This window comes from Gallinula chloropus (assembly GCF_964237585.1).
Source record: "Gallinula chloropus genome assembly, chromosome: 30".
Lineage (NCBI taxonomy): Eukaryota > Metazoa > Chordata > Aves > Gruiformes > Rallidae > Gallinula > Gallinula chloropus.
The window spans coordinates 5,030,117-5,057,849 of record NC_140115.1 but is presented as its reverse complement, the minus strand read 5'-3'; the positions used below and the strand labels follow the sequence as shown (position 1 = coordinate 5,057,849).

General features: G+C 60.3%; 1 protein-coding gene across 1 annotated transcript; it reads right to left on the bottom strand.

The window, feature by feature from the left end:
• Positions 1–763: 763 nt before the first annotated feature.
• WDR62 (WD repeat domain 62) lies at positions 764–27,181 on the bottom strand (the record flags this gene model as incomplete). Its single annotated transcript, XM_084277104.1, has 29 exons — positions 764–1,015; positions 2,327–2,412; positions 2,529–2,595; positions 2,747–2,858; positions 2,949–3,075; positions 3,165–3,299; positions 7,480–7,525; positions 7,662–7,868; positions 9,516–9,568; positions 9,671–9,795; positions 9,909–10,028; positions 11,225–11,288; positions 11,404–11,515; positions 11,804–11,879; positions 12,739–12,860; positions 12,964–13,031; positions 15,632–15,757; positions 17,383–17,474; positions 17,669–17,844; positions 18,323–18,451; positions 18,550–18,724; positions 19,532–19,692; positions 19,786–19,968; positions 21,217–21,351; positions 21,518–21,688; positions 21,877–21,934; positions 26,656–26,718; positions 26,811–26,902; positions 27,038–27,181. 29 exons carry the CDS (start codon positions 27,179–27,181, stop codon positions 764–766), a joined length of 3,477 nt encoding a protein of 1,158 aa, XP_084133230.1.
• Positions 27,182–27,733: the final 552 nt, after the last annotated feature.

Here is a 27,733-nt window from a genome sequence, read left to right as displayed (position 1 = left end):
AATGCTCCCTTGGGCCCCATATCAACCCTTGATGCCACAATTTGCAGGTGTGGGACCCCAGATACCACCCCTGGTACCCCCAAAATGCTCCCCTGGGCCCCATATTAACCCCTGGTGCCACAAATTGCAGTTGTGGGACCCCAGATACCACCCCTGGTACCCCCAAAATGCTCCCTTGGACCCCAAAGTGCACCCACAGACCCCTTAAACACTCCTTTGGGCCCCAAATTGCAAACATGGAGCCTGGAATCAAACCCTTGATACCCCAAAACACCCCAAATTCCATTCCTGCTAACCAGAATGTTCCAGTGAGTCCCAAATCATCCACCTGGTACCCCAAAATGCTCCATTGGGCCTGAAGCTCACCCTCAGTACCCCAAAATATCTCTCTAGGTCTCAAATTGCAGCTCCCCCCCCTTACCCCTCAACACTGCATCTCTGCTACCCCTCCAAAATCCCCCCCCAGTACCCCAAAACGTCCCCCTGGGCCTCAAAACCCCCCCACATCCCCCCTGAACCCCAGATCAGGGGGTGTCCTGCAGCAGGGTCAGAGCTGCCTCTTCATTTAACAACATTTAATTAATGAGCCCAGGGCAGCAGCAGGAGGAGGGAGGGGTGGTGGTTGCCTGGGGTGGGGTTTTGGGGGTGCCCAGGGAAGGGTTTTGGGGTGGAAATGGGTTGAAATGGCAACAGAGAGAAAAACAAGACACCCAAGAACCCCAAAAACTCCCCAGGGAGGGAGGTTGGTGCCCCCCTAAACCCCTCAGAGTGTGTCAGCACTGGTGCCTTCCAACCTCCTCTGGATCATCCCCAGGAGGGACTCGGAGTAGGTCCGGAGCAGCATCAGGATTTGGGGATCCGTCGGCGTCGCCGCGTCCTCCGTGCTGGTGGCGGCGTCGGCGCGGCGCGTCACGGCGCGGGAGCGCAGCTCCCCCTGGAGCCAGCCCAGGAAATCCATGAAGAGGGTTCTGGTTTGGAGGAGGGTGGCATCTTCCTTGGTGGTTTCCAGGGTCACCTATTGGGAATCAGGTCCATTTCCAGCACCTTTGGGATTTGAAGTGAGGCAGAGGGGTGGGGGGTGAAGGGGGGATGGGAGGGGAAGGTTGGAGGGGGGATCCAGTGTTGGGGAATGGTCAAGGATGGGTTGGATGGGGCACTGGGCAACCTGGATGGAGCCCTGGGCAACCTTGTGGAGCTCCAGGCTGGAGGTTGGTGGCCCTGCCTGTGGCAGGGGGTTGGAGCTCTGGGACCCTTGGGGTCCCTCCAAGCCCTGACCAGTTTGTGAGGCTGGGATTGGGATGGGGATGGGATGGGGATTGGGATGGGGATAGGATGTGGATTGGGATGGGGGTGAGATGGGGATTGGGATGGGATGGGGACTGGATGGGATGGGGATAGGATTGGGACGGATTTGGGATGTGGATAGGATTGGGATGGGGATTGGGCTAGGATTGGGATGGAGATAGGATGTGGATTGGGATGGAGATAGGATGTGGATTGAGATGGGGATTAGGATGGAGATGGGATTGGGATGGGGATTGGGATGGGGATTGGGATGGAGATAGGATGTGGATTGGGATGGGGATGAGATGGGGATTTGGATGGAGATGGGATTGGGATGGGATGGGGATTGGGATGGGGATGAGATGAGATGTGGATAGGATTGGGATGGAGATGGGATGTGGATTGGGATGGGGATTGGATTGGGATGGGGATTGGGATGGGGATTGGGATGGGGATTGAGATGGGGATTTGGATGGGGATGAGATGGGATGGGGATAGGATTGGGATGATGGGATGTGGATTGGGATGGGGATGAGATGGGGATTGGGATGGGGATTGGGATAGGATCGGGATGGGGATGAGATGGGATGGGGATAGGATTGGGATGATGGGATGTGGATTGGGATGTGGATGAGATAGGGACAGGATTGGATTGGGATGGGATTGGCTGCCCAGAGAGGGGGTGGGTGCCCCATCCCTGGGGGTGTCCAAGGCCAGGTTGGATGGGGCCCTGGGCAACCTTGTGTAGCTCCAGGCTGGAGGTTGGTGGCCCTGCCTGTGGCAGGGGGTTGGAGCTCTGGGACCCTTGGGGTCCCTCCCAACCCTGGCAGGGGGGTTGGAGCTCTGGGACCCTTGGGGTCCCTCCCATCCCACTCTGGGGTTCTCTGAAATGTGCCTGAAATGGGTCACTTGTTTGAGGGAGAAATGCTGTGAGTTTGGGGGTGGGGAAGGATGTGTGTGTGTGGGGGGGGGGGTGTGGGGGGTGTGTGTGTGGGGGGGGTGTTTTCTTCCTCTCCCCACCCCAAATTTAGGAGGCACCAACCTGGTCATAGAGCTGCAGCGTCTCCTGGAAGCGGCTTCTCAGCTGCCCCAAGGACTCAGCGATGGTTTGGGCGACGTTTTGGGATCCTGTAGGCAGAGGGCTGAGCCTGAACCCTCCTGTCATCATCACCCCCACCCCCCCAGAGCCCCCAAACCTCAATGCCCAGCCAAGGTTTGGGGTTCAGGAGGCCTCAAACACTCACCTTTGGGTTTGCTGGAGTCAGAGCCTGTTTCTTCTCCAGTTTCCTGAGTCTTTTCACCCAACAGGTTCTAAAAAGTTGATGAAAACCCCACTGAACCCAAGATGAGGAACAAAAATACCTCTGTGGGGGGGTGTTGGGGGCTTGGGGGAGGTGTATTTGTCCCATTTTTGGGGTATTTCTCCCCAAAGTTTTCCTCTTTAGGCAGAAAAACCTCTTGCCTCTGCTTGCTGGAGTTCCTGGGGTGGTTTTGGTTGGTCCTCATGCAGCTCCAGGCCATGGAAGGGTCTGTGCAGCTGGGGCCTTGCCTGAAGTGGGAAAGCAGCAGCCAGCCTATGGAATAATAGGAAAAATTGGGAGCAGGGATATCCTGAATGGACAGACAGACAGACAGACAAGAGAGAAGCAGCATCCAACACCCACCTGCTGTTCTTCTGGCAGCGCGAGAGGAATCGGGCTGAGATACTCAACCGTGGGTTTAAGAAGAGGGTTTTCTCCTCCTCTCCAAGTTCAGGAGTTTTCAGATCCTTTAAGGATCCATGGAATTTCTCTGGAGCTGTGGATCAGGGAGGGTGTTGGCTCAGCCAGCACTGGGAGGAGCTGGCGGAGGCACCGGCCGCGCGCGGACGTGGCCGTTACCTTCGGCGTCCGTCAGCGTTTCAAAGTGCTGCCTGAGGTATTTCTCCTGCTCAGGGGTCTGGGGCTGGGAGTTGTTCTGCAGGGGGTTCTCTTCTGCCTCTTCCACCTCCCCAGCAAAATCCACCAAGTCCTCATCTGCTGAGACAGGAAGGAAAAAACAACCCCCAATCCCCCCCCCCAAAATGGATGTTGAGAGTCACAAGGGTGGGAAAGACCTTGAGGAGCATCAAGTCCAACTGATCCCATCCTGAGCTCAACCAGATCCCTCAGCACCTCATCTCCCCTGGGGTTAAACACAGCCAGGGAAGGGGACACAACCCCCTCCCTGGGCAGCCTGGGCCAGGCCCTGACCCTGCTCCAGCCCCCTGACCCTGCCCCAGCCCCCTGACCCTGCTCCAGCCCCCCTGACCCTGCTCCAGCCCCCTGACCCTGCTCCAGCCCCCTGACCCTGCTCCAGCCCCTGACCCTGCTCCAGCCCCCTGACCCTGCTCCAGCCCCCTGACCCTGCCCCAGCCCCCTGACCCTGCTCCAGCCCTGGCCCTGCTCCAGCCCTGACCCTGCTCCAGCCCCCTGACCCTGCTCCAGGCCCTGACCCTGCTCCAGCCCCCTGACCCTGCTCCAGCCCCTGACCCTGCCCCAGCCCCCTGACCCTGCTCCAGGCCCCTGACCCTGCTCCAGCCCCCTGGCCCTGCTCCAGCCCTGACCCTGCTCCAGCCCCCTGACCCTGCTCCAGGCCCTGACCCTGCTCCAGCCCCCCTGACCCTGCTCCAGCCCTGACCCTGCTCCAGCCCCCTGACCCTGCTCCAGGCCCTGACCCTGCTCCAGCCCCCTGACCCTGCTCCAGCCCTGGCCCTGCTCCAGCCCTGACCCTGCTCCAGCCCCCTGACCCTGCTCCAGGCCCTGACCCTGCTCCAGCCCCCTGACCCTGCTCCAGCCCCTGACCCTGCCCCAGCCCCCTGACCCTGCTCCAGCCCCCTGGCCCTGCTCCAGCCCCCTGGCCCTGCTCCAGCCCTGACCCTGCTCCAGCCCCCTGACCCTGCTCCAGGCCCTGACCCTGCTCCAGCCCCCCTGACCCTGCTCCAGCCCTGACCCTGCTCCAGCCCCCTGACCCTGCTCCAGGCCCTGACCCTGCTCCAGCCCCCTGACCCTGCTCCAGCCCTGACCCTGCCCCAGCCCCCTGACCCTGCTCCAGGCCCCCCTGACCCTGCTCCAGGCCCCTGTTCCTCATCCCCACAACTCTCCCAGGGAAGAACTTTCCCCTCCCCGCTGCTCTGCCCCTGCCCTGGGGCAGCTTGAGCCCATTGCCCCTTGGCCCATCTCCTGGCCCCTGGCTGCAGAGACCATCCCCCACCTCTCTGCACCCTCCTGCCAGGGCAGGGGAGGTGGGGAGAAGGGCTCCCCTCAGCCTCCTCTGCTCCAGGCTCAACCCCCCCAGCTCCCTCAGCTGCTCCTCAGAGGATTCACCCTCCAGCCCCTTCCCCAGCCTGGTTGCCCTTCTCTGCACTCACCCCAGGACCCCAATGTCCTTCTGATGCTGAGGAGCCCAGAACTGGTCCCAGCACTGGAGCTGCAGCCTCCCCAGTGCCCAGCCCAGGGGCACAATCCCCTCCCCAGCCCTACTGGCCACGCTGGGGCTGACACAAGTCAGGATGCCCTTGGCTTTCCTGGCCACACCACTGGCTCGTGGTCAGTCCCCCAACACCCCCAGGGCCTTCTCTGCCTGACAGCTCTCCAGACAGTCTCCCCCCAGCCTGGAGCTGCTGGGGGTTGTTGTGTCCCATGGGCAGCACTCTGCCCTTGGCCTTGTTAAACCTCATCCCACTGGGCTCAGCCCATGGGTCCAGCCTGTCCAGATCCCTCTGAAGATCCTCCCAACCCTCAGGGACACCAACACTCCCTCCCAGTTCAGTGTCACCTCCAAACTCACTGGGGGGACATCCCATCCCTTCATTGAGGTCACTGATAAAGATGCTGAACAGAACTGGACTATTCCAAACCTCCCCCACCCTTGACAAGGTTGCAAAGCTGATGCTCCTGGTGGTACCTTCTGGCTGGTGGTGAGGTGTTGGCTCTCCTGAGTGGTGCAACACAGTGGATGAAGCATCTTCCCCACTGAGCTCAAACTCCTCTGGGGATGTGGAGCACAAGGGCAGCTCCATCAGGCTTTGCCTGGGCAGAGGAGGGGAACAGGAGCGGTGAGAGCCAAGCTCAGGATGCCACCACCAGCTCTGAGCTGAGAGATGTGCTGGGATGAGGTTAAATCCCCCAAATTTTCCCTCCTCCAACCCTGATGGAGGTTTAGGAGCTGGATTGGGGGAGCTCAGCCACCTCCTGGCATTGCCCAGGTGGTTTGAAGGGAACAACCACCGTGGTGATGAGGGTGCCAGAGAGTTGGGTGTCAGTGCCACAGCAGGGTGACACTACACACAACCCCAGCCAGGAGGGTGATGGGGGCTCAGTGCTGACAGCCAAACACAGCCCTTCCTCCCCCTACACCCACCTGCTCCCCTCTGACACGTGCAGCTCCCCCAGGCTGATCCCAGTTGGATCTGGTGTTCCCAATTTCCCGCTGGTTTCCTTGTCCAGGAAGAGCTCAGAGACCTGGAAATGGAGAGGATGGAAATAGAGTTGATGAGTGGTCCAGGGCTCCAAGAAGCCAGAGATAAACAGGCCATGGGAGTGTGTGGAGAGGAAGAATCTAGAACAGGAGTCTGGGAGAGAGCAGGAGAAGCCTGTGGAAGGAGCAGAGCCTCAGAGAATCCCAGACTGGGCAGGGCTGGGAGGGACCCCAAGGGTCCCAGAGCTCCAACCCCCCTGCAACAGGCAGGGACACCAACCCCCAGCCTGGAGCTCCACAAGGTTGCCCAGGGCCCCAGCCAACCTGGCCTTGGACACCCCCAGGGATGGGGCACCCACCCTCTCTCTGGGCAGCCAGTCCCATCCCAGTCCAATCCCCATCCCTATCCCAATCCCATTCCCATCCTCATCCCATCCCCATCACAGTCCCATCCCATCTTAATACCATTCTCAATCCAATCCCCATCCCATCCCAATCCCCATCCCCATCCCATCCCATCCCAATCCCCATCTCATCCCCATCCCCATCCCCATCCCCATCCCATCCCAATCATAGTATCACAGACTCAGACTGGTCTGGGTTGGAAGGGATCCCAAGGGTCCCAGAGCTCCAACCCCCTGCCACAGGCAGGGCCACCAACCTCCAGCCTGGAGCTACACAAGGTTGCCCAGGACCCCAGCCAACCTGGCCTTGGACACCCCCAGGGATGGGGCACCCACCCCCTCTCTGGGCAGCCCCTTCCAGCCCCTCCCCACTCTCTCTGGACAGAACTTCCCCCCAGTCTCTCCTCTCCCCCTTCCCTCCTCCAGCTTCACCCCATCCCCTTGTCCTGCCAGTCTCTGCCCTTTAACAAGCTGATTCCCCTCCTGTTCCTCTGCTCCCCTCAGGGACTGGGGGGCTGCAGTGAGGTCCCCCCACAGCTTCTCTTCTCCAGGCTGAACAAGCACAAGCCTCCCTTTAGAAGGAAGTATTTAATGTGTTGACTCCAGGCTGAATATGAACCAGCAGTGTGCCCAGGCAGCCAGGAAGGCCAAGGGCATCCTGGCTTGTGTCAGCCCCAGCGTGGCCAGTAGGGCTGGGGAGGGGATTGTGCCCCTGGGCTGGGCACTGGGGAGGCTGCAGCTCCAGTGCTGGGACCAGTTCTGGGCTCCTCAGCATCAGAAGGACATTGGGGTCCTGGGGTGAGTGCAGAGAAGGGCAACCAGGCTGGGGAAGGGGCTGGAGGGTGAATCCTCTGAGGAGCAGCTGAGGGAGCTGGGGGGGTTGAGCCTGGAGCAGAGGAGGCTGAGGGGAGCCCTTCTCCCCACCTCCCCTGCCCTGCCAGGAGGGTGCAGAGAGGTGGGGGGATGGTCTCTGCAGCCCGGGGACAGGAGATGGGCCAAGGGGCAATGGGCTCAAGCTGCTCCAGGGCAGGGGCAGAGCAGGGGGGAGGGGAAAGTTCTTCCCTGGAAGAGTTGTGGGGATGGGGAACAGGGGCCTGGAGCAGGGTCAGGGGCCTGGAGCAGGGTCAGGGCTGGAGCAGGGTCAGGACCTGGCCCAGGCTGCCCAGGGAGGGGGTTGTGTCCCCTTCCCTGGCTGTGTTTAACCCCAGGGGAGATGAGGTGCTGAGGGATCTGGTTGAGCTCAGGATGGGATTGTTTGGACTCGATGAGCTCCCAAGGTCTTTTCCCACCCTTGTTCCCTGTGTGTTATCAAGCTGATTCCATGCTTGTACCTGCTGGAGTTCCTGTCTTCCACAGGCCACCTGGAAATCCTCAGTGATGTCGCTGAAGGAGCTTTCCACCTGCCAAAACCAAGGAGCTGGGTCCATAACAGGACTTGTTTTCCACCCCAAGAGGAACCAACAGAGGTTGGCAGAAGGTTTAGTTTTTACCACTGGAATCCCATGAGGGTTTCCTCAGGTTTCCTGGGTGACTGACCTCTGAAAGCAAATGCTCCAGGCTGCTGGGTTTGAGCTCCACCTCCTCCTCCTCCAGCTGGGATTTGATGGGAGTGAAGCTGGAAGGATCCATCTCTGGCAGGATCTTGATGGGGCTTCTCTGGGTGGTCTCTGCCCATCGTCCCTGAGGCCGGTAACTCCCATGGGGCTTAGGGAAGGTCCTGGCTTCCTCTCCCACCTCTCCCAGCTGGGATGGGGAGCAGAGGGATAGAAGAAAGAGGGGTTAGGTGGAGATGGGGTGAAGGGATCTTCAATCAAGGCCTCAGGTAAAGGAAAATGAACTCTTGAGGTGGGGGCTGCACGACTCCAGTACTCTCACAGGGCTCAGTAACCAGAGCATCTTGTTGCCTCTTCTCCTTGGAAGTGGGAGGTGGGTTTTGAAACGTTTTCTAATGCAAAGATCTTCTCTTTGAGCAGGAAAGCTCATTCTCTACAGCCACAGGACTGCTGCACACAGCCAGGCAGCAAGCTTGCTTTGCTTTTCACAGAGCAACACGGGTGCCTGACTGCAGCTTAGCTTTTCCTTGCCCCTTGGGATCTCACAGTGTCAGCCCTGTGATGCTGTAAAGGGGACATCATCAGCCTTCTGCTGGTTTCAGTGCTTCTCAAGAGATTATTTGGTCACAGAATCAGTGATTCAGAGAACCACAGGGGTTGGAAGGGACCTCCAGAGCCCATCAGGTCCAACCCCCCCTGCCAAAGCAGCTCCCTAGGACAGGGCACACAGGGAGGTGTCCAGATGGGGCTGGAATCTCTCCAGAGAAGGAGACTCCAGACCCCCTGGGCAGCCTGTCCCAGGGCTCCCTCACCCTCACTGGGGAAAAGTTCTTCCCCAGATTGGGGGGGAACTCCCTGTGCTCCAACTTGAGCCCATCACCCCTTGTCCTGTCCCCACAGACACTGAGAAGAGGCTGCCCATGTCCCCCTGTGTCCCACCCTTCAGCTCTTGATCCCCATTGATCAGATCCCCTCTCAGGCTTCTTCTCTCCAGGCTGAACAGCCCCAGCTCCCTCAGCCTTTCCTCCCAGGGGAGATGCTCCAGGCCCTTCAGCATCTCCATGTCCCTTCAGCATCTCCATGTCCCTCCTCTGGACTCTCTCCAGGAGATCCCTGTCCCTTTCATCCCAGGGAGCCCAGAACTGGACACAACACTCCAGGTGGGGCCTGAGCAGGGCAGAGCAGAGGGGGAGGATCCCCTCCTGTCACCTGCTGCCCACACTCCTCCTGATGCCCCCCAGGATCCCATTGTCTCTCTCAGCCCCCAGGGCACACTGCTGGCTCGTGGCCACCCTGTCACCCACCAGCACCCCCAGGTCCTTCTCCACAAAGCTCCTCATCCCCAGCCTGTCCTGATTCCAGCCCTTATTCCTTCCCAGGTGCCAGACTCTCCACTTGCTTTTGTTGAACCTCATCTGGTTTCTCCCTGCCCAGCTCTCCAGCCTGGCCAGGTCTCACTCAGGACACAGTGTTCCTGTGTGTCAGTAACCCCTCCCAGCTCTGGATCATCAGGTACTGGCTGAGGGTGGATGCTGCTCCCTCATCAATGAAGATATTAAACAGGACTGGACCCAACACTGAGCCCTGGGTGACACCACTAGTCAGAGGTCTCCAGTCAGACTCTGCTCCAGTGATCACAGCTCTCTGAGCTCGGTCTCACAGCCAGTTCTCCCCCCACCTCACTTCCCACTCCTCTATCCCCTGCTCTCTCAGCTTTGTCATCAGGATATCATGGGAGACAGCATCAAAAACCTTGTTGAAGTCAAGGTAGATGCCCTCCCCTCCTCTCCCTCCATCCACCCAGCCAGTGATGAGATGTGTTTCCCTGTCAACTCACCAGCCTCTTGGCCCACATGGGCAGCCTGCCGTTGGTGAGGACGCACGCCAGGGCTGGGGGAAGGAAGGGAGAGCACGTTGCTGCAGTGTTCAGAGGATAAAGCAGCTGGAAAAAAGGGGAGGATGATGGCAGAGGGACCCCATCCCACAACCCACGCAGATCCAAATCCTCTCTGGATGGTGTCTGCAAGGATGAGGCTTCATCTCCACACTCTTCCTCTGGAGCTCTGGCATCATCAAGGCTCAGCACCTCACTGGGGACGGTGCCATAAGTCTCCTGGCTGGAAGGAGAAGAACAAACAGGGCTCAGAAAGCTCCTTCTTTGCCCCTAAAAACCAAACCCAGGCTGGGATGAAAGCACAGAAAGGGGATTGTGGTGGGTTTGCTGGGCTACCTGAGCTGCGCTGCGGCACCGCGCTCCTGCGCCCGCCTGGGCTGCGGCAGCTCGAGCTCCATCAGATGCTGCTTCATGCTGCTGGTGATTTCAGGCCCCAGGCGCCAGATGAAGATGCAGCTGTGGGGTAAAAAGATGCTGTTTCAGTGTTTTCCCCTCAATTTAACCCACTGGAGCCCCCTGGTGCTGCCTCCAGCTCTCTCCAAAGCCTATTTTGCTCCCTCTGCAGAGTGGGAAGGGCAGGATGGACAGAGCAAGGGATGGATTAGGAGCTGGATGAAGGGATGGGACGTTCCCTCAATGGGTTTGGAGGTGACACTGGAGTGGGAGGAAGTGTTGGTGTCCCTGAGGGTTGGGAGGATCTTCAGGGGGATCTGGACAGGCTGGATCCATGGGATGAGCCCAGTGGGATGAGGTTTAACAAGGCCAAGGGCAGAGGCTGCCCATGGGACACAACAACCCCCAGCAGCTCCAGGCTGGGGGGAGACTGTCTGGAGAGCTGTCAGGCAGAGAAGGCCCTGGGGGTGTTGGGGGACTGACCACGAGCCAGCGGTGTGGCCAGGAAAGCCAAGGGCATCCTGGCTTGTGTCAGCCCCAGCGTGGCCAGTAGGGCTGGGGAGGGGATTGTGCCCCTGGGCTGGGCACTGGGGAGGCTGCAGCTCCAGTGCTGGGACCAGTTCTGGGCTCCTCAGCATCAGAAGGACATTGGGGTCCTGGGGTGAGTGCAGAGAAGGGCAACCAGGCTGGGGAAGGGGCTGGAGGGTGAATCCTCTGAGGAGCAGCTGAGGGAGCTGGGGGGGTTGAGCCTGGAGCAGAGGAGGCTGAGGGGAGCCCTTCTCCCCACCTCCCCTGCCCTGCCAGGAGGGTGCAGAGAGGTGGGGGATGGTCTCTGCAGCCAGGGGACAGGAGATGGGCCAAGGGGCAATGGGCTCAAGCTGCCCCAGGGCAGGGGCAGAGCAGGGGGGAGGGGAAAGTTCTTCCCTGGGAGAGTTGTGGGGCTGGGGAACAGGGGCCTGGAGCAGGGTCAGGGGGGCCTGGAGCAGGGTCAGGGGGCTGGAGCAGGGTCAGGGCTGGAGCAGGGTCAGAGGGGCCTGGAGCAGGGTCAGGGCCTGGAACAGGCTGCCCAGGGAGGGGGTTGAGTCCCCTTCCCTGGCTGTGTTTAACCCCAGGGGAGATGAGGTGCTGAGGGATCTTGTTGAGCTCAGGATGGGATGGGTTGGACTTGATGATCTTAAAGGCCTTTTCCAACCTTGTCAAGCAGATATTTCAACAACCTTCTGTGTGTCAATCAGGTGTCTTTTTCTCCTGGCTCCTACCTGTCTCCTGAGACAGTGATGAGGTGTCTACAGTCGTAGGTGAATCGCATTCCCATGACTATCTCTGTGCCAAAAAGAAACAGGGAGAGGTTGGTTTGGGTGGGAATGTCACCCCTGGCAGGGGTTTTCCTCCCTTATTTTCCCTCTTTTATGGAGAATTCCCAAAAAAACACCCAAACCTGAATGACCAAACATTTTTGCCATGCATTCCCCAGAGTGGAAATTGATGAGGGTGATGCTTTTATCAGAGCAGCTTGTTGCCAGGAAAGTGCCTGAGGGATCCAACTGCACCTGAGGAAAAGGAGCAACTTGTTGAGAGCTCAGTGGTGTGTGGGGAAAAATGGAGCCAGGAGTGATTTGGCTTAAAAAGTCACCTTGAAAACCACCCCAAGTCCCTTGAACAGGGGACTTCTGCTAAACCAGTTTGCTCCAAGCTTCCTCCAACTTGACTTTGAAGTTTTCCAGGGATGGAGCATCCATTTGTGGATACCACTGACATTCCTGCCCCCCTCAAACTGTGCTGAGGGAGCCTTTAAGGACACCCCACCAGGTGCCACAGGGTGCAAATCCCTCTCTTACCTTCAGCAAAGAGCCACTGTCGGCTTGTGAACCCTTGTAGCAACACTTCAGCTTCCCACTGGTCGTGCTGTACACCCTGTGGGGGCAACAGGAGGTGATTAGCTGACAAGAAGATCCTACTGGAGACACAATCAGAGAAGCACAGGGGTTGGAAGGGATCTCCAGAGCTCATCAGGTCCAACCCCCCCTGCCAAAGCAGCTCCCTAGGACAGGGCACACTGGGAGGTGTCCAGATGGGGCTGGAATCTCTCCAGAGATGGAGACTCCACACCCCCTGGGCAGCCTGTCCCAGGGCTCCCTCACCCTCACTGGGGAAAAGTTCTTCCCCAGATTGGGGGGGAACTCCCTGTGCTCCAACTTGAGGTCATTGCCCCTTGTCCTGTCCCCACAGACACTGAGAAGAGGCTGGACACATCCCTCTGTGTCCCACCCTTCAGCTATTGATCCCCATTGATCAGATCTCCTCTCAGGCTTCTTCTCTCCAGGCTGAACAGCCCCAGGTCCCTCAGCCTTTCCTCACAGGGGAGATGCTCCAGGCCCTTCAGCATCTCCATGTCCCCTCAGCATCTCCATGTCCCTTCAGCATCTCCATGTCCCTCCTCTGGACTCTCTCCAGGAGATCCCTGTCCCTTTCATCCCAGGGAGCCCAGAACTGGCCACAACACTCCAGGTGGGGCCTGAGCAGGGCAGAGCAGAGGGGGAGGATCCCCTCCTGTCACCTGCTGCCCACACTCCTCCTGATGCCCCCCAGGATCCCCTTGTCTCTCTCAGCCCCCAGGGCACACTGCTGGCTCGTGGCCACCCTGTCACCCACCAGCACCCCCACAGAGCTCCACTCCAGCAGCTCCACCCCAGCCTGTCCTGATTTCAGCCCTGATTCCTTCCCAGGTGCCAGACTCTCCACTTCTCCAGTGGCCCTGGAGAAACTCCTTCACCTGACATTCCTGTCCTGGCAGGCGACAGCGACGTATTTCTGGGTGATGTCGATGTCCATGTCATACAGGGTGGTTTTCTCAGCAACATGATGAGTCCTGATGAAATTGAAGCTGTCTGGGAGCTGGAGGGAGATGGGAAGGGGCAGGGGGAAGAGTTGTCTTCTCAACTGTCCCATTTTTGGGGAGAGAAAAAGCAGTTCCCTGCTGAGATTCTGCTTCCCTCACCTTCTGAGCGTTGCGGAAGTAAATGCTCTTGTCGGCGCCGCAGCTGATGAGCTGGATGTCCTGAGAGCCTGGGGGGGAAGAGAGGGGAGAACCCCCAGAAATGAAGGAATCCACACCAAGGAAAGGGAATCCACAGAGTCACAAGGGTGGGAAAGGCCTTGGAGGAGCATCAAGTCCAACCCATCCCATCCTGAGCTCAACCAGATCCCTCAGCACCTCATCTCCCCTGGGGTTAAACACAGCCAGGGAAGGGGACACAACCCCCTCCCTGGGCAGCCTGGGCCAGGTCCTGACCCTGCTCCAGCCCCCTGACCCTGCTCCAGCCCCCCTGACCCTGCTCCAGCCCCCTGACCCTGCTCCAGCCCCCCTGACCCTGCTCCAGCCCCCTGACCCTGCTCCAGGCCCTGACCCTGCTCCAGCCCTGACCCTGCTCCAGGCCCTGACCCTGCTCCAGCCCCCTGACCCTGCTCCAGCCCCCTGACCCTGCTCCAGGCCCTGACCCTGCTCCAGGCCCCTGACCCTGCTCCAGGCCCTGACCCTGCTCCATCCCCCCTGACCCTACTCCAGGCCCTGACCCTGCTCCAGCCCCCTGACCCTGCTCCAGCCCCCTGACCCTGCCCCAGCCCTGACCCTGCTCCAGCTCCTGACCCTGCTCCAGCCGCCCTGACACTGCTCCAGACCTGACCCTGCTCCAGCCCCCTGACCCTGCTCCAGGCCCCTGACCCTGCTCCAGCCCCTGACCCTGCTCCAGCCCCCTGACCCTGCTCCAGGCCCCTGACCCTGCTCCAGCCCCTGACCCTGCTCCAGGCCCCTCTGAACCTGCTCCAGCCCCCTGACCCTGCTCCAGCCCCCCTGACCCTGCTCCAGCCCCCTGACCCTGCTCCAGGCCCCCCTGACCCTGCTCCAGGCCCCCCTGACCTTGCTCCAGGCCCTGACCCTGCTCCAGCCCTGACCCTGCTCCATCCCCCCTGACCCTGCTCCAGGCCCTGACCCTGCTCCATCCCCCCTGACCCTGCTCCAGGCCCTGACCCTGCTCCATCCCCCCTGACCCTGCTCCAGCCCTGACCCTGCTCCAGCCCCCTGACCCTGCTCCAGCCCTGACCCTGCTCCAGCCCCCTGACCCTGCCCCAGGCCCTGACCCTGCCCCAGCCCTGACCCTGCTCCAGCCCCCCTGACCCTGCTCCAGGCCCCTGTTCCCCAGCCCCACAACTCTCCCAGGGAAGAACTTTCCCCTCCCCCCTGCTCTGCCCCTGCCCTGGGGCAGCTTGAGCCCATTGCCCCTTGTCCCATCTCCTGTCCCCTGGCTGCAGAGACCATCCCCCACCTCTGGGGGTGGGAGGGGCTGTAGGGACTGGGGCAGGGGCTACAGGGACCAATAGGGCTGAGTTAGGGGCTACAGGGACCCAGAGGGGCTATAGGGACACAAAGGGGTCAGGGGAGGGGATATAAGAACCCAGAAGGGCTATAGTGACCCAAGGGTCTGGGGGGAGGGGGGCTATAGGGACCCAGGGGGCTGGGGGAGGAGCTATAGGGACCCAGGGGGCTGGGGGAGGAGCTATAGGGACCCAGGGGGCTGGGGGAGGAGCTATAGGGACCCAGGTGGCTGGGGGAGGGGCTATAGGGACCCAGGTGGCTGGGGGAGGAGCTATAGGGACCCAGGGGGCTGGGGGAGGGCTATAGGGACCCAGGTGGCTGGGGGAAGGGCTATAGGGACCCAGGGGGCTGGGGGAGGTGCTATAGGGATCCAGGGGGCTGGGGGAGGAGCTATAGGGACCCAGGGGGCTGGGGGAAGGGCTATAGGGACCCAGGGGGCTGGGGGAGCTGCTATAGGGATCCAGGGGGCTGGGGGAGGGGCTATAGGGACCAGGGGGCTGGGGGAGGGGGGGCTATAGGGACCTAGGGGGCTGGGGCAGGGGCTATAGGGACCAGGGGGCTGGGGGAGGGGGGCTATAGAGACCCAGGGGGCTGGGGCAGGGGCTATAGGGACCCAGGTGGCTGGGGGAGGGGCTATAAGGACCCAGGGGGCTGGGGAGGGCTATAAGGACCCAGGGGGCTGGGGGGACAGGGGTCTATAGGGACCCAGGGGGCTGGAGGAAGAGCTATAGGGACCAGGGGTCTGGGGGAAGGGCTATAGGGACCCAGAGGGCTGGGGGGAGGGGCTATAGGGACCCAGGGGGCTGGGGGAGGGGCTATAGGGACCACATTGTCCTGATTCAGGGGGACAATAGGGGCAGAGGCTCTGGGGGGCTGTAGAAAGCCCACCCCCATCCCTAAGGCATGGGCACCCTCCTTTTTGTTAACTCTGGAACCTACTGAGGGCAGGAGAGGTTCAAGGGGTGGGGGGAGACACACAGGAAGGGACCCCCTGCCAAGTTCCATGTCTCCAAGGCCCCCAGCAAGGGTCCCCCCCTCCCCAGGTGTCACACAGGCCACTCACCTCCACTGTCCTTTATTCAAGCTTGGGGACACACACACACACACACATCCCCCTCTCCCCTCATACCACAAACCAAACCTCTTCCTATGACACCTCAGTGGTTTTCCTCTCCATTCCATTGAGGATCCTCCTCTGAACACAGGTGTTGATCCAGAAGAACCCCTCATCCTGCTGTGTTCAAGGCAGAATGAGGCCCAGGGCAACCCCAACAGGGGGAATCTGACCACCTACCAGCAAACTTGACAGCAGTGATGGCAGAGCAGTGGTCATCCAGGGTCTGCTCCAGCCTGTAGTTCTTCTCCACATTCAACACATGGATCAGCCTGTCTCTGCTCGCTGTAGCCAGCAGCGTTGCTCCTGGGGCCAGAGGAAAAGAGAAGGTTACAAGGGTTTTTTCTCAACAAATTGGGTGTCTTTGATGTTTTTCCCTCCAAAAATTGGGATTTCAACCCCTTCTAGGGAGAGCAAAGGTCACCCAGATCCTTTGCTGCTTGGATCTGTGTCACCCCAGCGCTTGACTCCATGGCTGTTGCTCTTGGGGCCATGGGAAAACAGGTTAAAAGGGTTTTTTCTTAACAAATTGGGTTTCTTTGATATTTTTCCCTCCAAATATTGGGATTTAAACTCCTTCAAGGGAGAGCAAAGGTCACCCAGATCCTTTGCTGCTTGGATCTGCACCACCCCTGCTTGGATCTGCACCACCCCAGTGCTTGATTCCATGGCTGTTGCTCCTGGGGCCATGGGAAAAGAGATGGTTAAAAGGGTTTTTCTTAACAAATTGGGTTTCTTTGATGTTTTTCCCTCCAAATATTGAGATTTAAACTCCTTCAATGGAGAGCAAAGGTCACCCAGATCCTTTGCTGCTTGGATCTGCACCACCCCTGCTTGGATCTGCACCACCCCAGTGCTTGATTCCATGGCTGTTGCTCCTGAGGCCATGGGAAAAGAGAAGGTTAAAAGGGTTTTTCTCAACAAATTGGGTGTCTTTGATGTTTTTCCCTCCAAAAATTGGGATTTCAACCCCTTCTAGGGAGAGCAAAGGTCACCCAGATCCTTTGCTGCTTGGATCTGTGCCACCCCTGCTTGGATCTGCACCACCCCTGCCTGGATCTGCACCATCCCTGCCTGGATCTGCACCACCCCTGCCTGGATCTGCACCATCCCTGCCTGGATCTGCACCACCCCAGCGCTTGTCTCCATGGCTGTTGCTCCTGGGGCCATGGGACAAGAGAAGGTTACAAGGCTTTTTCATAACAAATTTGGTTTCTTTGATGTTTTTCCTTCCAAAGATTGGGATTTCAAACCCTTCTAGGGAGAGCAAAGGTCACCCAGATCCTTTGCTGCTTGGATCTGTGTCACCCCTGCTTGGATCTGCACCACCCCAGTGTTTGATTCCATGGCTGTTGCTCCTGGGGCCATGGGAAAAGAGATGGTTAAAAGGGTTTTTCTTAACAAATTGGGTGTCTTTGATGTTTTTCCCTCCAAAGATTGAGATTTCAACCCCTTCTAGGGAGAGCAAAGGTCATCCAGATCCTTTGCTGCTTGGATCTGCTCAACCCTAGCGCTTGACTCCATGGCTGTTGCTCCTGGGGCCATGGGACAAGAGAAGGTTACAAGGGTTTTTCATAACAAATTTGGTTTCTTTGATGTTTTTCCCTCCAAAGATTGGGATTTCAACCCCTTCTAGGGAGAGCAAAGGTCACCCAGATCCTTTGCTGCTTGGATCTGCACCACCCCTGCTTGGATCTGCACCACCCCAGTGCTTGATTCCATGGCTGTTGCTCCTGGGGCCATGGGAAAACAGAAGGTTACAAGGGTTTTTCTTAACAAATTGGGTTTCTTTGATGTTTTTCCCTCCAAAGATTGAGATTTAAACTCCTTCAAGGGAGAGCAAAGGTCACCCAGATCCTTTGCTGCTTGGATCTGCACCACCCCAGCGCTTGACTCCATGGCTTGTTTTGGAGGAGGGATCCTTCACTTACCAGTCTCTGGTTTTGAATATTCCAAGCAAAGAACTTCAGAATCATGAGCCTCCACTTTAGCCACCTCCTGCATCAACTGCAACTCGTGTATCCTGTGAGCAAAATTCAACTGTCACCTCAACCACCAACAGGCGGGGAAGCCGGGCAGGAACAACCCTTGGGTGCAGCGATGGGAGCTTGGAGGAGCTCCCAGAAAGAGATAGAACAGCAAAAAACAAGCATCAGGGAACCCACCCAACCCCTCAGCATCCTCTTTCAGCTGTTGGTGGAGTGTGGTGTGACTCACCTGAGGGTTCCTCCTCTGTCTCCTGATGCCAGATGTTTCCCGTCGGGGCTGACTTGCATCACCCGCACCCCGGATTTGACGTCCAGGTGACCCAGGTTCTTGTTCTGGTTGGACATGCTGGAAGAATCCTGGAGGTGCTGAGTGTTGTTGTCCACGTAGATGATTTTCAGCAGGGTCTTGGCCAGGGAGAGGAGAAGGGACAATCACATCCCTGGCAGAGTGCAAGTGGTTCTTGCCAGAAAAGCCCTCCCGTGTCACCCAACTGCTTCCAACATCCCTGTTTCATTTCTCCACGCTTCCTGCTCAGGATTTGAGCAGCAGAACCACATCTTTTGATTGTCTGGACAGAAATCTCAACACATTGGAGAAGGGAAAGCATTTTCCAGGCTTGGTATAATCACCAAAAGCCACTAAAAATCACCCACTCAGGCTGGAGAGTGACAAGAAGCTGTCAGGAACCACCCAGAAACCTCCAGCGACCTCATTTCCTAGAGGTAAATCCCTTAAAATGAGACCACATCAAGCTGGTCTCATTTCCTAGAGGTAAATCCCTTAAAATGAGACCACACCAAGCTGGTTGAGCTGCCTCCCAACTGTTTTGGGGCTTGAGCAGGGAGGTGAGACGTGGTGACACCCCTACACCCCCCATCATACTGTGCTGTAGGCGTTGCCCTCGCTGGAGCCGCTTTCCAGGGTCCAGGCACGGATGGTGTTGTCTGAGGAACAGGTCAGGAAGGAACCAGGAGGCAGACAGGATCTCCACTCCTCAAATTCAGGGTACACCTGCACCCAGGGAGTAACACATCAGGATGGGGAGGGGGGGATTTAAAGAAATTGGGGCTGCTGGTACCTTGAATCAACCCCCCCCAACTTGTCCTCACCTCAATGCTCCAGATGAAGGAGCTGTGGAAAAGGTCTGACCACACCTTCCTGATGTTCTGCAGGTCTCCAACATCCCAGATGTAGATGCTGTGGTCCTTGTAGACACAGCAGAGCCAATGGTGACAGGGGTCGTAGGCCAAGGCGACGGCGTCGGGATAAGCCGCGTCCATCCGCCTTCAGGGGAGAGGGAAACAGGGGTTGGATCATGAAGATGCAGCATTTCCAGGGGGAGGTGAAGCTGCTGAGCACCAGGGATGAGAGGGGTTCATGTCATCCCTTCTCATCCCAACTGAGGGTGCTGGTGGGTGGCAGGGTGGCCATGAGCCAGCAGTGTGCCCTGGGGGCTGAGAGAGACAATGGGATCCTGGGGGGCATCAGGAGGAGTGTGGGCAGCAGGTGACAGGAGGGGATCCTCCCCCTCTGCTCTGTCCTGCTCAGGCCCCACCTGGAGTGTTGTGGCCAGTTCTGGGCTCCCTGGGATGAAAGGGACAGGGATCTCCTGGAGAGAGTCCAGAGGAGGGACAGGGAGATGCTGAAGGGACATGGAGATGCTGAAGGGCCTGGAGCATCTCCCAAGGCTGAGGTAGCTGGGGCTGTTCAGCCTGGAGAGAAGAAGCCTGAGAGGGGATCTGATCAATGGGGATCAATAGCTGAAGGGTGGGACACAGGGGGACATGGGCAGCCTCTTCTCAGTGTCTGTGGGGACAGGAGAAGGGGTGATGGGCTCAAGTTGGAGCACAGGGAGTTCCCCACCAATCTGGGGAAGAACTTTTCCCCAGTGAGGGTGAGGGAGCCCTGGGACAGGCTGCCCAGGGGGTGTGGAGTCTCCTTCTCTGGAGAGATTCCAGCCCCATCTGGACACCTCCCAGTGTGCCCTGTCCTAGGGAGCTGCTTGGGCAGGGGGTGGTTGGACCTGATGAGCTCTGGAGATCCCTTCCAACCCCTGTTGGAGATCCTTTCCAACCTCTATGTTGTAAATACCTCAGTGGGGGAACCTGGGTGACGTCCACTCCCAGGGGATGAGGTTTGGGGAGGTCACAGAGGTAACACAGGTCACGAGCCCCAAATATCCTCACTGTGCCATTGGCACAACCACAAAACACCAGCTCCTCCCCCAGGCACAGGCAGTGTGCAAGCGGCACCTGCGGTTGGAGAGGGAGAAAGCCTTTGGTGCTGGGCTCCACACCTTGAATAAAGAGGCTGGGGGGGGGGTTCCTCCTCCATCACCCACCTACCTTTAAAGGGATCCTCTTCTCCAGCACCCTGTTTTGGTTGAAGTGGCAGAGCCAACCTGAGGAGGAGACGCAGAAGGTGCTGCCTGATGTTGGCCCCCGGCCGCCGGCGACGCCGCAGAACACGTTGCCCTGGAGTTCTCCCAGCAGGGCTGAGCGCCCCACCAGCGGCACCGTCTCGCTGAGCTGCAGAGCAGGGAGGTGCCAAGAGCCACAGAATCACAGAGGAATAGGATGGGTTGGGGTGGGAGGGACCCCAAAGGGTCCCAGAGCTCCAACCCCTCCCCTGCCACAGGCAGGGACACCAACCTCCAGGCCTGGAGCTACACAAGGTTGCCCAGGGCCCCAGCCAACCTGGCCTTGGACACCCCCAGGGATGGGGCACCCACCCCCTCTCTGGGCAGCCTGTTCCATCCCTATCCTCATCCCCATCCCCATCCCCATCCTCATCCCCATCCCCATCCCCACCCCCATCCCCATCCCCATCCCCATCCCCATCCCCATCCCCATCCCAATCCCCATTCCCATCCCCATTCCCATCCCCATCCTCATCCCCATCCCCATCCCATCCTCATCCCCATCCTCATCCCTATCCTCATCCTCATCCCCATCCCAATCCCCATTCCCATCCCATCCCATCCCAATCACAGAATCCCATCCTCACAGACTGGGCTGGGCTGGGAGGGACCCCATGGATCACAGAGCTCCATCCCCCTGCCACAGGCAGGGCCACCAACCTCCAGCCTGGAGCTCCACAAGGTTGCCCAGGGCCCCAGCCAACCTGGCCTTGGACAGCCCCAGGGACGGGGCACCCACCCCCTCTCTGGGCAGCCCCTTCCAGCCCCTCCCCACTCTCTCTGGGCAGAACTTCCCCCCAGTCTCTCCTCTCCCCCTTCCCTCCTCCAGCTTCACTCCATTCCCCTTGTCCTGCCAGTCTCTGCCCTTTAACAAGCTGATTCCCCTCCTCTTCCTCTGCTCCCCTCAGGGCCTGGGGGGCTGCAGTGAGGTCCCCCCACATCCTTCTCTTCTCCAGGCTGCCCCAGCCCAGCTCCCTCAGCCTCTCTGAGCATCACCCTGTCCCTCCTCTGACCCCTCCCCACCAGTCCCACATCTTCCTTGTCCTGGGAGCCCCAGCTCTGGCCACAGGACTCCAAGGCCAGAGTAGCCATTAATGAGCATTAACGAAGGTAAAAGGTTCTCAGCCATGTGGAGCAAGAGCTGTTGGGGTGACAGCTCTGCACCCACACCCCCAGCTTCCAGGTCTGGAGCAAAAGAGATCCATTAGGATGCAGTGTGAATTCTGGGGGGAAATCAGGCTTTTTTTTCCCAGTGTTTCCTACACAAACTGCCTGGGTGATGAGGATAGAAGCTGAGTCCAGCCCTGGTTTAGCTTCACCAGCTGTAAAATGACATTGGCAAAGAGCAACCCCTCACCTTCAGCTCCTTTGAGGAGTCCAGGCACCAAAACTTGACGTGGTGATGCCCCACAGTGACAAAGTAGCTGTCTTCAGCAAAGGACACAGCCAGCACTTCACAGGACACCTTCTTTGAGGCAACCAGGGATGCTTTCTGCTCAGAAAAAAACCCCACCAAGATCCCAAATAATAAGCATTAACCCCCCCCCCCCAAAAAAAAAAATCCCCAAGCTGGGTAGAAAAGGTGCTGAAAACACCCTTTTCCCCCTCACTGATTTGGGGGAGGGGGGTATTTCAAGGTGGTTTAGGCAGGAACTCACCTTCCAGTCCCAAACATTGACCACCATGTCATGGGGGTACCCCACAGAGACCAGATATTTGGAGCTTGGGGAGAAGGCAACACCAGACACCCCGTGCTTGTGACCATGCAGAGCTGAGACCTGCGCTCGCTCCTCCACGTCCCACACGCGGACGGCGGGTTGGTGCCCGTTCTATGTGGAAGGAGAAAGGGGTTGGAAACAGTTGATGTGACACCTTATCCCCCCTCCTCCCCTTCCTACAGTCACCCTTTGATCCTCATCCCAAATTGTGATCCCAAATTGGATCCCCCCCCCCCACCCCATCAGTGCCAAAATCGGGGTGTAGGTGACTAGAAATGAGTGGTCCCCCCCCTCCCCACCTCTCCGGTGACGATGAGTTTCCCATCAGGTGAGAACACCAATGCAGTCAGGGGTTTCCTGGAAAACAGGAGGATTTCTGGGAGAACTGGGCTGCTCCTGAGGGAAAACTGAAGGTTTACTGGGAGGGGAAGGGAGGAAAACAGAGTGGAACCAGTAAGCGGCACGCTGGAAACCTGGGGGAGGGGCACGGCTGGTGCCTGGGAGGGGGGAAGTTGGGGGTACAAGGAGGGGTTTGGGGGTACAAGGAGGGGGTTGGAGGGGTACTTGGGGATACCTGGAGCTGTCTGGGGGTGCTTGGGGGGGTGTGGAAGTATTTCAGGGGGCTCCTGGAGGAATTGGGGGGTGCCTGGAGGGTGTTTGGGGGATGCCTGGGGGTGTTTGGAGGGGATGTGGAAGTACTGGGGGGGCTCCTGGAGGTGTTCAGGGGGTGTCTGGAGGAATTGGGGGGTGCCTGGGGGTGCTGAAGAGGGCTTGGGGGTGCCTGGGGGGTAAGTGGAAGAACTGGGGGGAGGGGGGGGAATGCCTGGAGTTGTTAGGGGGTGCCTGGGGGTGTTCAGGGGGTGCCTGGGGGTGTTTGGGGGGTATGTGAAAGTACTGGGGGGGCTCCTGGAGGTGTTCTGGGGGTGTCTGGAGGAATTGGGGGGTGCCTGGGGGTGCTGAAGAGTGTTTGGGGGTGCTTGGGGGGTAAGTGGAAGTACTGGGCGGGGGGGAGGAATGCCTGGAGGTGTTCAGGGGGTGCCTGGGGGTGTTTAGGGGGTGCCTGGGGGTGTGTGGGAGATGCCTGAGGGTGTTTGGGGGTGCCTGGGGGTGTTTGGGGGATGCCTTGGGATGTTTGGGGGGGGATGTGGAAGTACTGGGGGGGCTCCTGGAGGTGTTCAGGGGGTGTCTGGAGGAATCAGGGGGTGCCTGTGGGTGTTTGAGGGATGCCTGGGGGTGCTTGAGGAGTATGTAGAAGTATTGGGGGGGGCTCCTGGAAGTGTTCAGGGCGTTCCTGGGGGTGCTCAGGGGGTTCCTGGGGGTGTTCAGGGGGTTCCTGGGGGTATTTGGGGGATGCCTGGGGGTGTCTGGGGGGTATGTGGAAGTACTGGGGGGGCTCCTGGAGGTGTTCAGGGGGTGTCTGGAGGAATCAAGGGGTGCCTGAGAGATGTCTGGGGGTGTCTGGGGGGTATGTGGAAGTGCTGGGGGGGTTCCTGGAGGTGTTCAGGGGGTGTCTGGAGGAATTGGGGGGTGCCTGGGGGTGCTGAAGAGGGCTTGGGGGTGCCTGGGGGGTAAGTGGAAGAACTGGGGGGAGGGGGGGGGAATGCCTGGAGTTGTTAGGGGGTGCCTGGGGGTGTTCAGGGGGTGCCTGGGGGTGTTTGGGGGGTATGTGAAAGTACTGGGGGGGCTCCTGGAGGTGTTCTGGGGGTGTCTGGAGGAATTGGGGGGTGCCTGGGGGTGCTGAAGAGTGTTTGGGGGTGCTTGGGGGGTAAGTGGAAGTACTGGGCGGGGGGGAGGAATGCCTGGAGGTGTTCAGGGGGTGCCTGGGGGTGTTTAGGGGGTGCCTGGGGGTGTGTGGGAGATGCCTGAGGGTGTTTGGGGGTGCCTGGGGGTGTTTGGGGGATGCCTTGGGATGTTTGGGGGGGGATGTGGAAGTACTGGGGGGGCTCCTGGAGGTGTTCAGGGGGTGTCTGGAGGAATCAGGGGGTGCCTGTGGGTGTTTGAGGGATGCCTGGGGGTGCTTGAGGAGTATGTAGAAGTATTGGGGGGGCTCCTGGAAGTGTTCAGGGCGTTCCTGGGGGTGCTCAGGGGGTTCCTGGGGGTGTTCAGGGGGTTCCTGGGGGTATTTGGGGGATGCCTGGGGGTGTCTGGGGGGTATGTGGAAGTACTGGGGGGGCTCCTGGAGGTGTTCAGGGGGTGTCTGGAGGAATCAAGGGGTGCCTGAGAGATGTCTGGGGGTGTCTGGGGGGTATGTGGAAGTGCTGGGGGGGTTCCTGGAGGTGTTCAGGAGGTTTCTGGGGTGTCTGCAGGAATCAGGGGGTGGCTGGGAGTGTTTGGATGGCTGGGGGTGCTTGGGGGGTATGTGGAAGTATTAGGGGGCCCCTGGGGGAGTTCAGGGGGTGTCTGGAGGAATCAAGGCGTGCCTGGGAGTGTTTGGAGGATGGCTGGTGGTGCTTGGGGGGGTATGAGGAAGTACTGGGAGGGCCCTGAGGGTGTTCAGGGGGTGTCTGGAGGAATCAGGGGGTGCCTAGGGGTGCTTGGGGGGTATGGGGAAGTACTGGGAGGGTTCCTGGAGGTGTTCAGGGGGTTCCTGAGGGTATTTAGGGGGTGCCTGGGGATTGCTTGGGGGGTATGGGGAAGTACTGGGGGGGCTCCTGGAGGTGTTCAGGGGGTGTCTGGGGGTGTGTGGGACATGCCTGGGGGTGTCTGGGGGGTATGTGGAAATATTAGGGGGTCTCCTGGGGGTGTTCAGGGGGTGTCTGGAGGAATTGGGGGGTGCCTGGGGGTGCTGAAGAGTGCTTGGGGGGGGTAAGTGGAAGTACTGGGGGGAGGGGGGGAATGCCTGGAGGTGTTCAGGGGGTGCCTGGGGTGTTCAGGGGGTGCCTGGGGATGCTTGGGGGGTATGGGGAAGTACTGGGGGGGTTCCTGGAGGTGTTCAGGGGGTTCCTGGGGGTGTTTAGGGGGTGCCTAGGGGTGCTTGGGGGGTATGGGGAAGTACTGGGGGGGTTCCTGGAGGTGTTCAGGGGGTTCCTGAGGGTGTTTAGTGGGTGCCTGGGGGTACTTGGGGGGTATGGCGAAGTACTGGCGGGGGAGGCCTGGAGGTGTTCAGGGGGTTCCTGGGGGTGTTGAGGGGGTGCCTGAGGGTGTCTGGTGGGTATGGGGAAGTACTGGGGGGGCCCTGAGGGTGTTCCGGGGGTGTCTGGAGGAATCAGGGGGTGTCTGGGGGTGCTTGGGGGGTAAGTGGAAGTACTGGGGGGAGGAGGGTTATGCCTGGGGGTGTTCAGGGGGTGCCTGGGGGTGCTTGGGAGGTATGGGGAAGTACTGGGGGGGGAGTCCTGGAGGTGTTCAGGGGGTTCCTGGGGGTGTCTGGAGGATGCCTGGGGGTGTCTGGGGGGTATGGGGAAGTATTGGGGGGGGCCCTAAGGGTGTTCAGGGGGTGTCTGGAGGAATCAGGGGGTGCCTAGGGGTGCTTGGGGGGTATGGGGAAGTACTGGGGGGGTTCCTGGAGGTGTTCAGGGAGTTCCTGAGGGTGTTTAGTGGGTGCCTGGGGGTACTTGGGGGGTATGGCGAAGTACTGGGGGGGTCCTGGGGGTGTTCAGGGGGTTCCTGGGGTATTTAGGGAGTGCCTGGGGGTGTCTGGGGGATGCATGAGGGTGTCTGGGGGGTATGGGGAAGTACTGGGGGGGCCCTGAGGGTGTTCAGGGGGTGTCTGGAGGAATCAAGGAGAGCCTGGGAGTGTTTAGGGGATGCCTGGGGGGTATGTAGAAGTACTGGGGGCGTTCCTGAGGGTGTTCAGAGGGTTCCTGGGGTATTTAGGGAGTGCCTGGGGGTGTCTGGGGGATGCCTGAGGGTGTCTGGGGGGTATGTGGAAGTACTGGGGGGGGGCCCTGAGGGTGTTCAGGGGGTGTCTGGAGGAATCAGGGAGTGCCTGGGAGTGCTTGGGGGGTATGGGGAAGTACTGGGGGGGGGTTCCTGGAGGTGTTCAGGGGGTTCCTGGGGGTGTTTAGGAGGTGCCTGTGGGTATGAGGAAGTGCTGGGGGGGTTCCTGGGGGTGTGTGGGACATGCCTGGGGGTGCTTGGGGGGTAAGTGGAAATATTAGGGGGTCTCCTGGGGGTGTTCAGGGGGTGCCTGGGGGTGTTTAGGGGGTGCCTGGGGGTGCTTGGCGGGTATGGGGAAGTACTGGGGGGGGAGTCCTGGAGGTGTTCAGGGGGTTCCTGGGGGTGTCTGGAGGATGCCTGGGGGTGTCTGGGGGGTATGTAGAAGTACTGGGGGGGCCCTGAGGGTGTTCAGGGGGTGTCTGGAGAAATCAGGGGGTGCCTAGGGGTGCTTGGGGGGTATGGGGAAGTACTGGGGGGGGGCGCTGAGGGTGTTCAGGGGGTTCCTGGGGTATTTAGGGAGTGCCTGGGGGTGTCTGGGGGATGCCTGAGGGTGTCTGGGGGGTATGGGGAAGTACAGGGGGGGTTCCTGGAGGTGTTCAGGGGGTTCCTGGGGGTGTCTGGAAGATGCCTGAGGGTGTCTGGGGGGTATGGGGAAGTGGGGGGGAGTCCTGGAGGTGTTCAGGGAGTGCCTGGGGGTGTTTGGGGGATGCCTGAGGGTGTCTGCAGGGTATGTGGAAGTACTGGGGGGGGGCCCTGAGGGTGTTCAGGGGGTGTCTGGAGGAATCAGGGAGTGCTTAGGGGTGCTTGGGGGGTATGGGGAAGTACTGGGAGGGTTCCTGGAGGTGTTCAGGGGGTTCCTGGGGTATTTAGGGAGTGCCTGGGGGTGTCTGGGGGATGCCTGAGGGTGTCTGGGGGGTATGTGGAAGTACTGGGGGGGGGCGCTGAGGGTGTTCAGGGGGCGTCTGGAGGAATCAGGGGGTGCCTAGGGGTGCTTGGGGGGTATGGGGAAGTACTGGGGGGGGCCCTGAGGGTGTTCAGGAGGTGTCTGGAGGAATCAGGAGGTGCCTAGGGGTGCTTGGGGGGGTATGGGGAAGTACTGGGGGGGTTCCTGGAGGTGTTCAGGGGGTTCCTGAGGGTGTTCAGGGGGTGTCTGGAGGAATGGGGGTGCTGCAGAGTGCCTGGGGCTGTTGGCTTGGGGGTACCTGGAGGTGTTCAGGATGTGTCTCTGCGTGTTCTCCAGGGGGTTCAGGAGGACGACGACGCACCTGGGTGAGGAAGGGGGGAGGTTCTTTACCCGCCTGAGGGTTCGGAGGGGGGGGGTTCAGGGGGTGGGGGTGGGGCGCAGATGGGCGCTCACCCGGCGGGATAGGCCAACAACCCCCTGGCCGGGTCGCAGGCCAAGGCGCCGCTGCCCCGGGCCGTGACTCCCAGCACCTTCTCCAGCGTCACCTGAGGCGGGGGAGAGGCGGGAGGGGGGGGTGTTGGTCGGGGAGGCCCCAGGAGCGGCGTCCGGGGGTCCCCGGGCTGCAGAGGCCTCACCTCCCGCCCCCTCCCACCCCCCCGCAGGCCCTGCCCGCCCCTCACCGGGCCCTCGTGTCGCGGCCGCCGCTGGACGGGGAAGGGGGGAAGCGAATCGGGGCCGGGCCGGGCCCCGCCGGCCGCCGCCATCGCTCTGAGGCGCCGCTGCCGCTCCGAATCGCGCGGGGAACGCCCGCGCTCACTCCCCATTGGCTGCTGCCCGCGTCGATCACGCCCATCCTGAGCCGGCTGACCAATGGCAGCGCGGGAGCGCGGGGATAGGCTCCGCCCCCGCGGGCTGCTGACACTCAGCTGATGGCCCCGCCCACCATCGCTCTGAGGCGCTGCTGCCGCTCCGAACCGCGCGGGGAACGCCCGCGCTCAATTCCCATTGGCTGCTGCCCGCGTCCATCACGCCCCTCCTGAGCCGGCTGACCAATGGCAGCGCGGGGACGAGGGGATGGCTCCGCCCCCGCGGGCTGCCGACACTCAGCTGATGGCCCCGCCCACCCGCTGCCGCTCCGAACCGCGCGGGGAACGCCCGCGCTCACTCCCCATTGGCTGCTGCCCGCGTCGCTCACGCCCATCCTGAGCCGGCTGACCAATGGCAGCGCGGGGACGAGGGGATGGGCTCCGCCCCCGCGGGCTGCTGACACTCAGCTGATGGCCCCGCCCACCATCGCTCTGAGGCGCCGCTGCCGCTCCGAACCGCGCGGGGAACGCCCGCGCTCACTTCCCATTGGCTGCTGCCCGCGTCGCTCA